The 12175-nt window shown below is 39.5% G+C and overlaps 1 protein-coding gene across 1 annotated transcript in view; it reads right to left on the reverse strand.

Moving 5' to 3' along the window:
* Positions 1-12175, reverse strand: part of Khdrbs2 (KH RNA binding domain containing, signal transduction associated 2) — a 451883-nt gene that overhangs the window by 35910 nt on the left and 403798 nt on the right. Inside the window, exon 7 of the mRNA XM_004623186.1 lies at positions 9533-9615. Within this exon, the coding sequence (XP_004623243.1) occupies positions 9533-9615 (83 nt within the window). The remainder of the gene's footprint in view (positions 1-9532; positions 9616-12175) is intronic.

The following is a 12175-nucleotide window of genomic DNA, read 5'->3' on the forward strand; positions in this document are numbered from 1 at the left end:
TGAATAATTTGTAAGCCACTACATAGATTCTCAGCTATGTTTAGAACTATTCTCATAGAATATTTATTAGTGGCCAATGTCAATTTAAGGTTGTTGCTAACACCTATCCTCGGTAAGGTTTTCCCCAAAATTTCACAGAAAGAAAGTTGAATAAAAAAGGTAAATATAGGATATGCTAAGAAGTATAGCTAGTATGCTTATTTTAATAACATTCAACAAAGAAGCCCAAAACCAACCACAAGAGGTCTAAGCAGCAAGGTAAAATGTACCTGAGATAAATGTTCATTTCTGTGTTTAGGTAACGAAGATGCAGGGTGGCAGCCAAACTGGCTCGACAGAGGTCTTTAGGAAGAACCTGGTTTTCACTTGAAAAGAGGTCTAGTACATGCAGTCATCGGACAAGTGTACAGAATCACATGGGCAAGCACAGTGCGGGGCCAGCCTTGGAAACAAGAAGCTCAGAAGACAAAGGTGGCATTTACTTGTGAGCTCCCACCTCATGTGACGGATCTCCAGATCACAGAGCCAGACTTTCAATCGGGCCTGGGACCACTGGAAAGTCTTAGAAAAGAAAACTGGGTACTTGATGAAGTTGGAGGAATAATACATCAAGAAAAGTTGAGGAAAACTATGTCTATACCCTTCCTCCTGGTGTACTTTGCCGCTGGTACAATAACACTAAGTATCAAGCAAGCATCACTGTAGATATTATACAAAAATACAGAGTTATTAATGTTCACTGTTTTGGCTTGGCTGAGGTTGGTTGCTGTAGGCTGATTGTTGGGTAGCGGCTCTGTCCCAAGCTATCGGTTGAGTGGAGCTTGGCCCTTTCTGGGTTTGGACCCCTGCTTGATACTGGGGTCTACACCAGGGAAGCCAGCTCCTAGGGAGGCTCTACACACACAACAACAGCAAGGGAAGCCAGAGACACACAAACCTCCTAAGCTGAGGTGTACAAGTGGCTTATTGTATTAGTCCAACGAAGATGTGTGGTAGTGAGGGGGTCACAGAAACATATTCGGCTCCATTTGTAGAAAGACCAAAAACTATGCAATCAGTTACCAAGAGAGAACAGAGGAAGCACAGCCCCCAGTAGCCCATTTGAGATTTGAGATTGACAGAAGACATGATTTTTGTTAAGGAAGAAAGATGGGTGGAAAGAAACAAAAGCTACACTTGTGTGCATGTAGATTCACGGCTCAGGTAGAGACCAGTGGATATAAACACAGATTCACCCTCAGTGAGTACTGTTCCTTCAGGTAAGAGTTTCCTCATCAACTTAGGAAATAGGCTTACCCATGGAGTAAAGTGTGTAGGGAGGAATACAGTATTAGTATACAGGGCCCTGTCTTTGGAATTGGCAGAAATCAGTTCAAAGCTTGGACCTATTATAAATTAAACTACAAAGTTCCTGCCATGGTAACCATTCAAAATCCTAGTCTCCTTATCTGTAACGTAAGGATAAACCTCATATACAATGCCTACAAAGTGCCTAATGTAAATAGCTGGCACATAGCAAATGCTCAGTACTACAGTTTTATTGCTTTTATTATTGTGAGAAACTTACTACTCAGAGAAATGATCAGGTGTTCCCTGCCTAGCCCTTTAGACTTCCATTTTTCCTCTTTCGTACATTTCCTATAGTTTAATATTATTATTACATAATACAAGCTACAATCACTTAATTTCCAATCCCAAAGTTCTGAAACCAAATATTTTTTCTTAAATTGTATTTTTGATATAATCTGGCAACAAAATTCCAACCTAAACTGGTAAGAAGCTATTTATAGACACTTACATCTGACCTGGTATAATTATCTGCACATTTGAAAACAATAATATTATATGTCTTTTGGGTCCAGATGTCACTGGGAGCAATATAGACTATATAAACTATATGTTACATTAGCTTTCTAAAATAGAAATGATTTTGGATATGAAACATCTGATCTACAATATTGCAAAGCCTGTAATTTAATGTACTGTCTCTGTTCGCTCTCCTGTTTCCGTACTGGCAAACCCTTAATAAGCATTAATTTAATGTTGAAGATGTTATAAAGGGAATTGTAATTATGGGAAATGAATGCCATCTGTACTTTTCTGACTGTATCCAATATTTATCCCAAGAAACTTCTATTCCCTTCTGAGGTCCTTTCAGGATCTTCTTTTCATTTTTTTCAACTCTAAGACTTCAGTTCCCGTCTTTTACATCCTGACTGTGATGTTCGGAGGGAAACACTCTCTCCTTTCTCATTCTCAGGAGGCAAGTGCCAAATAGCAAGGTCTGGAAGTTGCCTGCTGTTTTGTTTTTAATGTTTTTTTACATGCAAATTGACCAAGACATCAAAGAAGACCACTAAAGCAAAGACAAGTGATTCAACAAAGAGATCAAAGAGCAACTAAAGGAGAAGCCTTTGAGTGCAGACTACCAAACTGTTGGCTAAACAGCAACAACAACAACAACAACAACAACAACAAAATCCTCCTAATCTTATCCAGAAATAAATTTGCTTTTAATAACCTTTATGATTGATGAAACTCTACCCAAATGCCATTCTTTTCTTATTCCTGAGAACCACATCCAGACTTCCTTGTTTTCGTTATTATTTGAACTAAATACTCTAGCATTCTCAAATATCTTAGTATGTAAGCAATCTGAAGACCATGTGGTTCTCTATTAATGAATCATACCATTATTCCTTTATATATCACATGATAACACCCTTGTCTGGCTAAGCTGCACCTACCAGTGAAATTGAAGGCTGTCCTCTGCTCTTCTTGCAAGCCTTCTGATTCTGTCTCTACCTTTTTACTTAGATGACTTCTCACATTCTCTCATGTCTTTGACTAGTCCTGTTAGCAAAGAATTTACTACATGCTATATGTTTATTTGTCTTCTCCCTTGTTATTTGCAAATAGGCCCCTGCAGTATTGGTAAGGCATCCTCACAGATCCTGTACCGCCCTCAAATAGCCATGTGGCAGGATTCCTCATTACTAAGTCTTTGGAAGCAGTTTCTGTACACTGTCTTCTCTATTGTGATCATTTTGTGTAGAGATGAATATAGAATATCTACAGCCAAGTTTGCTCAAAGTGTTTAATTTCTTTACATCAATTGCTAGAACCCCCAAATCAGGATATTGTGCTGGGAACCTGTTGCTAGATTCTATTTGCCAAGAATGGCTATGCGGTGGTTTAGATCTATCTTGTCTAGCAAAAAGCCCCTTTGTCAGAGCGGAGGCACTCAGAAGACAACTGGATCAAGGGGGTACTCTGCACACCACTGAACTGGCCTGGGAGGACTTCAGAGCTACGGGTGCTGTCAGGGGGTGTGGCCTGGATGGAAATGGACGAGGTCCGTCCCTGGGGGCTGTGCCTCTGGGCTCCTCCTCCTCCTCTTGCTCCTCCTCCTCCTTCTCCTCCTGCCCCATCTCTTTCTTCTTCCCCTTCCCATTCTTCTCTCTTTGATTCCTGCCTAACAGGAACTGAGCAGATCTCCTCTGCCTTGCCTTCCAGCACTGCTGTTTCTGCCTTCGAGCCAGCCTACCCTAGACTGAACCTTTCAAAAAAACAGGTCATACAAATTTTTCCTCCTATAAGTTGCAGCTCTTGGGTATTCTGTCCCAAGGACAGGGAAGGGCCATAATACTACTATTTTTCAACCATGTCAGTTACTCTTTGCCAGGGATATACACTATACACTGCCTCATCTCTGAAATCTGACTGGACCTGGGGTCTACTTAATAACACGGTGAAGCTAGATCATAAAACTCCAGGCAGCTTCTATCTTGTTGCTTTGGACACTCATATCTGGCACCCTGGGCTGCCATACTGAGAGGAAGCCTAAGCGACACAAGGAGGACTATATGAGCATCGCTTTCAGCAGTCCCAGCTGAGGTACTGCTGGCAACAGCACCACTGCTAGATATAAGGACAGAGAAGAACCTCCAGATGATCCCAGCCTCTAGCTGTTGGTCATCTGGGGCATTTGAGCCTTCCCAGATGAGCCCCAGAAATAGTGCAACAGAGGCAAGCTGTCACTGTGTGCCTCGTGAAATTCCTGACGCACGAAATCTATTAGTATAATAAAATGGTTGCTTAGTACTACCAGGTTTTGGGATGGTTCCTCTGTGTGCAGGGTAAGTGGAAAAGTCTAGATTTCCAGCTTCTCTTGGAGAAGAAGACAGAGGCTCTACTACTGGCGGGGACTTTTTCCTTATATAAACTATACAGTCACAGTGCTGTACAGTTGAACACAGTCATCCTTTAGATTGGATACAAACTTTCCAGTTTGTCAGTCTCTTCTAATTTTATTTTATTTTATTATGTGTTTAGTACAGTGCTTACAAGGACTCTCTACACAGATTGGACTTGTAGTGATCCTCCTGTTTCAGCCTCCGGAGCACTGGGATTACAAGTGCTTACAACCACACCTGGTCTCAGTGGCTGTCTCAGTGCACCCTGGGGGCAGGGTCTGGGGATCGAACCCAGCCCCTGCACTCTGCCTACACAGGCGCTTTAGTCCCTGAGCTATCTGGCCAGTCCCTTTCCCGCTAATTATTGCATATCTTGATAAACATAATCATGGATGTTCCTGACCCTGAAAGTATGTTTAACTATATGCCAAAAAATGGGTCTAACAATCCATTTGTCCACTGAATGCATATTTTTTGTGTTCCCTGCATATTTTCTCTGACTTTTTAGTAAATAGTTTACTAGTCAGATTTCTTGTCATTGGGACATGCCACTCAATACCCACAATTAAAACATTTTTGGCTCACAGTTTCAAGGGTTCAGTCCAGCACTGGTTAGCTCCAAGGAAGAACTAGCTAGCAGAAAGGGGTCCCAGAGGAAAGTTTCTCACCCCAGGGTTGCCAGGAAGCAGGGAGAAAGGTAGCTGGACAAATCCCCCCATTCCAGGTCAAGTCCCCACTGGCCCACCTCTAGGGCCTCCTTCTAAATACACAAAACTTTGGAGTGGGGGAGCATGTTAGCTCTAAACCATAATAAATGCTTTCTCATATATAAAATGAAAATTCATTAAAACGCCTTAATTTTTCCATAGCTATTTCATGTCATAATTTATATATTCAAAGAATTGACATGAATACATCTACTTACTAGTTGCTGAAATGTGATAAAATGTGAGTTACATTAGATTGCTTCCATTTCCCTTCCTACCCCATTTCTCTCCTCCAGCCTGCTCTCTATTCTAGGGGTTATCAAGAGAAGCCCCACTTCTTAGGTTTCTTCACATTTCACATCTTTTCTCCCTAATGGGTTCAGTCAGGGGAACAATGGTTGGAGACTAAAAAAGGAAGAGAGTGAGGTGTGGCATTAACTCTGGTGAGGTGGCCATGGTTACCTTAGGAGGCAATGGTTTTGGCTCAGCTCAGGTGGCCTGGCTCATGGATTTCTCTGTCTCCCTTTCATTTTTGGTAGCTGAGGGTCTCCCTCAGGAATACCAGGCCCAGAGACTGGAATTGTCTCTTATGGTTGCTGCCAGTGAATGTAATTCCCTATTGAATTTACCTCAGATTATCCTAATTTGAGTTCCATTTTCCCTCTCTACAGAATAGGCACTGATAGTTACAGACATTCAACAGGGGTCTTCAGTTTAGAAATCTCTAGCATCTACTGCTGTATATTGCAGAGGGAGATGTTTTGCTTTCTTGGCACCTTGCTTCAGTATCTACAGAGAGGACAATTTTTTTCCCCAGGTTGTGTTGAGTTCCTCATTTGATTCATGGTTCAAGGAAAATAGAGGTTTTTATTTATTTTGTCTGTTGCACCAACCTTCTGTCTAACAATCCATATTGGAAAATTAGAAGTTCTTAACATTTCATATGTAAATCACATTACTTGTAGAGTCAAAGATCCAGAATGGATCTTTTAAATTTCATTTGTAATATTATAATTGCACCCAAGTAAGTAAACATTTTTTCATCATAGAATTTCCTTAATCTGTGTTCTGCTACGTGTTCTTGGTTAACATTTGGCCATCAGGCAGTTTTCTCAAAATCTTGTATAGCTACATGATTTCAGAAGGCTGTTCACTGAAAATGTTAATGTTTTTGAGAAATATATAACCATGAAGTATGAGAACATGACAAGATTTGGTCCAATTAAAGGTGTTACTCCTAAGATGGAACTTGGTGTAAGTCAAAGACTTCAAGGAAGCTAAATCCTTGGAAACAGGAATAGGAAGCTCGAACAACAAGCCCATTAATCTATCTCTTCACTTTGTCTTCCGGAAGTCACACAGAAGAGAGAAGGCTGAGTGGAGACGGCTCGTGTTCCCCTCGTTAGCGGTCGCTCATATGTCATTCAGCAAAGCTGCCTCTGGAGGAATCTCAGGTAAAGTGCCTTTTCTGATCTATTTGAAATTTTCCGGAACTAATGATGTCTAACAAAACAACTGGGATTAATTAAACTTGTTAAAGCTGCTGAACTCCAAGTGAACCTTTGTAGGGCTGTCACCTGGTGAACTTGCTCTGACGTGTCTGTTGAGGATGTAGAATTACTGCACTTAGGCGCCCCCAGCCCCGCCACGCGCTTTCCACAAACCCGTGTTCACGTGTGCGAACTACTGAATGAAAGATGTGCAGAAGAGCTGCCATCCTCCCCATTCTGCTCAACCACACCTTTTCTACTCTTTCATCTGCCAGATTTTAAGCCAATATTTCCTCTCACCTGAACTGCCACAAATCAAGTAATACGTACACTTGTTGCCAAAACAGTGTTAAAGTGGTTTATAAGTTCTGGAGAAATTTAATGTTCCTCTAGTTCTCTTCATTATATCTTTTTAAGAGATATTTTCCTCCATAAATTCACAAGGGATTGAACTTGGACATGGTGCTGGTCAGGCAGGCGCATATGCTTCGGAGCTATCTGTCTGGCCCTGAATTCAAATCTTATACTTCAAAGTCTACCTAAAGACCATCACTTGCAAAAAGAAAACTGATACTGATAGAGAATGAACTTTTCTCTCCAAACAGTTGATTGCCCTTTTAACTATTTGCCTCTATATATGCAAATAGAAGTAAATTTTTATTGATTGATTGATTGTATTTTTATTGCTATTCTTTTGACACAAGGTCTCGCTGTAGCATTTGGGCTCAGAGTGATCCTCCTGTCTCAGCTTCCCCAGCACTGGGATTTCAGGCCTGTGCCACATGCCCGGTTTCAGGGCCAGCATGGCACACCTGGGTTCTGGGGTTGGCACAGCATGTGGTACCAGGAATGGAACTTGGGACTTTGTGCTTGCCAGGCAGGCACTTAGACTGCCGAGAAGTGAATATTTATAGGAAGTTATATTATATATTCAAAGAATTTGCTATTAACTTTTCAAGCAAATTAATAGAGACCTGCTAAAATATATTAAAATTAAAAAATAAGTATTTTCATTGTATGGGTGCACACCATCTTTATGTGCTAGTGTGCGATGACTTAGTACCCATGCGAAGGTATTACAGATGTTCCAATTTGAGAATGCGGCAGATGTTCCAAATACGTAGCCAATTTGCATAAAAAGCTCTGCTTAGCGCTTGTGGTGTGACGCCAACGGTTCCTGTACCCTACATAACTGCTGTGTTCCAGTAATTGGGACAATTAAAGCATTACTCTAGGAAGAAGCATTTGGCTTGTGGCTCTCCTAGTCAACCCGCTACAGATTAACCAGGTTCTCACCAGCAAAGGGGACCATTTCCATGGTGATACGCTCATCGCATTGGGCTGCAAAGGTATCTGCTCACATTCGCCTTTTCTCTAATTGCTCGCAGCATTTTCTCTAAGTGGCATTCCCTCCCTGCTTTCACTTCACCATTGTTCCTCAGGCTCTTGCAAATCCAAACTGCATTCACATAGCATGCATTTGGGTCACAACGACCTTAAGGATGCTACTTTCTTAGCCACTTGCCCTGTCCAAATTTTACTTGATAATGCTTAAAGGAGACTTAGTATTCAGGTCCCTTTGGTGACAGTACATTTGATCATTGAATGATTCATGCCCTAATGATTTTCAGTAATTGTTCTATAGACTTCTATTGAATAAGGGAGAGACTCACTTAATGACTACATGGGTCATCTCTATTTTCCATGAGAAGAGTTGAGACATATTATGTACAGGCACAAATTATTTATGATGAATGTGGTCATTACATATAACAAAAGTACATAATAAAATTAATTTGAAAATATAATTTTTAAAAAAAAATTATTTATTTATTTGTATGTGTGTGTGGGGGGGGCAGCTCAGCCCACCAGGGGGCGGGGCTGGCTGGTATATGGTGCTGGGGGATTGAACCGCAGTCCCTGTTCTTTGCTAAGCTTGTTCTAAGTAGGTGCTTTAGACCACTGAGCCATCTCACCAGCCCTGAAAATATAATTTTTATGCCAATTTTATTCATAATTTCCAAAACACTGGAACAACTTATGTGTCCTTCAATTGATGAATGAAGAAACAAGACTGTGATACAGCTGTACAAGGAGACATTGCACCGTAATAGAAAGGAACAGCATATTGATACCACATGCATAAATATCAAATGCATTTTTGGTAAAAAGTCAGAATCAAAAGAAGTATTTCTTCTACTTACAAGACATTCTAGAAAGGGCGAAGTTATAGTGACAAGGAACAGATTATAATTTCCAGGGCACTGTGCTGGGCGATAGGTGATTACAAAGGACCACGAAGAACCTTTTGGAGCAATGAAAATGCTGTATATTTTAATATTTTCAGTAGCTCCATTGAAGTTTGCATTTTTAAAAATGCATATAACCTCACCCTAAGTGGGTAAACTTTATTGTAGTGAAATAGCACCTCAATAAAGAAGTAAAGGCTCACCAGGAACAAATTTGAGGTAAACCTAAAGAAATCTATTAAACAATTATCAGAGATCTGTGATAAAAGGAAAGGAACTGTTTACTTGGCAAGATGTTTTAAGAAACTGCCGCTGGCTTTTGTGGCTTTCTTTATGGTAGCCCGCTGAGTCCCCAGGGTGTACTAGTATTTTTATATTTTTCCTCTCTTTTCTTCTGTCCTAGCTTGCTCTGTAGAGCCAGTTTTTCCTCTTCGTTTTCACTTTAGTTTTTCCTACTGAAATGAACTTTGCCACCATTAAATACGAAAAAATTTGCCCCTGTTCAGAGTACCTATAACGTTTTCCTATCTTTTACTTTTCAAATGAAAATTACATTTTAGAAGTTATATTGGCAAGTTCCTTAATTTTACCACTACCTTAATTACAAGCTTACTAAAATAATCTCTAAAAACTAGAGTATTTAGATAAAAAATAAGCCTGTTTAATTAGCTGATTAGTTACAAGGATCAGTCTCAAAATAACTTATTTGCATAATTTCCCTGTTTGCACTGACATTATTACATTTTACTTCTCATACAGAGTTTAGGAACCAATTTGATAATTTAAAAAGGGAACAGAGAAAAGCCAAGTGCTCGAAGCTCTTGCACAGGATAACTCATATTTGGGTTCAAGAAATGGTGCGTGGGGTCGGCAGCCCCCAGCGTACTGACCTCTGTGTTGGTGGCGCGTAGCTGTTGTCATAGGTCTCGTAGGTCTGCTCGTCGTACTCCTCTCCATAGCCGTCATCATATCCCTGAGACAGGAAACAGCAGACACTCCAGTTACCCACTTGTCCCATAAACTCCGATCCACTTTGGATAACGAGATCTTATGCATACGACCTTGGCTGAGTTTTATGCTTGACGAGAGAGCATGTATCACATTTTACTAGATTAATAATTCCACACCTCTGTGAACAATGTCATGTGAGCCACTAACTAATGTTTGTTAATTAAAAGGCATATTGAACAGGTGGTGATACCTGTTCTAAGATTTAATTAGAGTAGTTATTGATATTAGTGAAGAAATTTAAAATTGAGCATCTTGCGTGATAAGACATGGTGGTGCGAAAGCGTTTGTTACAACCCCGAGAGGTTTTTCCTACTAACGATAATCATAGTTAAGCTATAAAGCAAAAAGTACAGGATCCTTAAATCGTGCTCCACTTTCAACAACAAAAAAATCTGTAGTCATTAAGAAGACGAGAGGAAATAATGCAAAGACCTTTTATTTTGTGGCATGCATTACAGTTTTTCAGTCTTTGTGATAAAATCATTTATGTGGTGAGTTTGATTACCTGAGTCACGCTAACCAAATGAAGGCTAATCTGTCATTTCAGAGGGTGTAAGCAGGCCGGCAGTGACATACGGGAGCCAGCAATCACTCAATGTGTGGTTCAGGGCTTTTTCCTCTGTGGTCGTGGGATTTAAAGCTTGCCATCCATCTCGATTACTCCTTAGTCCTGGAAACTCCTCTGGCTCTTCTTCTAGACATTTGCCGATACATTCCTGTCCAAAATGTATTTTTCTATTTCTACCACTTTATAGATTCATTTTAGTTTGAAGGCTTAGATATGTTTTTGTCTTAGGCCAGAAATTTAAACAGAAAATGTTGAGATGGATAAATTTCCTCATTTATCCTGGCTAAAAGTTTATGGCCATTTAACTGGAAATTTTTTGTTTTTACAATTTTAACTTTTAAGAATATTAAAAAGTTTCACTTATTTCTTTTATCTTGCCTGACTTGCACTTTATATAATGCACACATTACATTTTCTGGATCTATTTTTTCATTTTTAAATTGATGATTTCCAGTTGTCATATTTTTGCTCTGTAGTATGAGATAGTTTCTTCATTTGATCTTTCCTTTCTCTCTCTCTCTCTCTCTCTCTCTCTCTCTCTCTCTCTCTCTCTCTCCCCTCAGTACCAGGAATCAAACTCAGGACCTTGCAATTGCCAGGCAGGTGCTCATACCACTGAGCTAGATCCCTGGCCCTTTCCATTTGATCTTTAAACACTTTGATTTTTAAAAACTTAAGTATTCTATTATCACTCTTAGAATAGAACTTATAAAATATTTTCATAAATTTTAAAATTTATAAAAGATTTACACACTAATTATTCAAAACCACACTAAAGGTTTATATCCCCAAAAGCAGCTACTTGCATTCTCCCTAAACCAGAAGTTCTCTTTTAGTGTTTATATTTATTAGTATTTTTGTGTTATTAAGTAGTATAGTTGTGATGCCTGACATGAATTTCAGTTATTTTCTGTTGTGAGCCATTCAGGTTAAGATACAGTGCTATTGTAGATTTCTCACCATAATTCCCACGTTCCTAACTTCCTGATAAACTTTCATCATATTTTTGTTAAATGTAGTCAATGTCATTATTAGTAAACACTAATACATAATTATTACTGATTATTACACTTATTTCCATAATATAATGTAATCAAAATTATGTAGTAAAATTCTTTTATTTTCATTTACATTGAGCTTTAATTGGTTATTAATTTTGTATATTCTTGTTTTCTACTTATTTAGAATCAGCTGTCTTTACTTCACATATATTCACATGAGTGATTTTCTAAATGTCCACGCCATCTGGTGGCTTAGCACCTCCCGGTGGGCGACTCCTAGGGTCCGCACTGCACGCTGGTCCATGACGGACATCCGGGGTCCAGGGCAGGCGCGCTTGCCTAGGCCCGCACCTCACTGCGCTCCTCTTCCAACTTCATCTCTTCCCAGATCTCAGTGCTTGCTGCAACGTTTCTTTTAGTAACCTCTACTAAGAGGAATTTCAGAAGAAATATTCTGATTTTTCTCTTCCTCTTTTTAAGTTTGACACTTGCCCTCTTACTCACCATGGGTTTTTAATTTTCAAGGGAAGTTTTTCATTATACAGAGATTTTCGGTAACAGAATAATAATGACAACTCATCTAACCTTCACTTGGATTCACCAATTCTTAAATATATACACCTATATATTATATATTATATGCTATATATGCATATATATAATGCTGCTATGTTATATACGTTTTTGAATTTTGAAAATACCTTTAAGGTCCAAGCTTATTTTCTTTTTTTTGGTGGAACCAGGGGTTGAACTCAGGCCCTTAGCGCTTGCCAGGCAAGCGCTTATTCTACTGAGCCATCTCCCCGGCCTCAGAAACTTGTGAATGCTGACGCAATGTGTCTTACCACTGTGTGTTGCTGGTTACTTGTATGTAACCTAGATTTGTTTTGTTTCTTCTTCTTCTTCTTCTTCTTCTTCTTCTTCTTCTTCTTCTTCTTCTTCTTCTTCTTCTT

The sequence above is a fragment of the Octodon degus genome, unplaced genomic scaffold, assembly GCF_000260255.1.
Source record: "Octodon degus isolate 3935 unplaced genomic scaffold, OctDeg1.0 scaffold00001, whole genome shotgun sequence".
NCBI lineage: Eukaryota > Metazoa > Chordata > Mammalia > Rodentia > Octodontidae > Octodon > Octodon degus.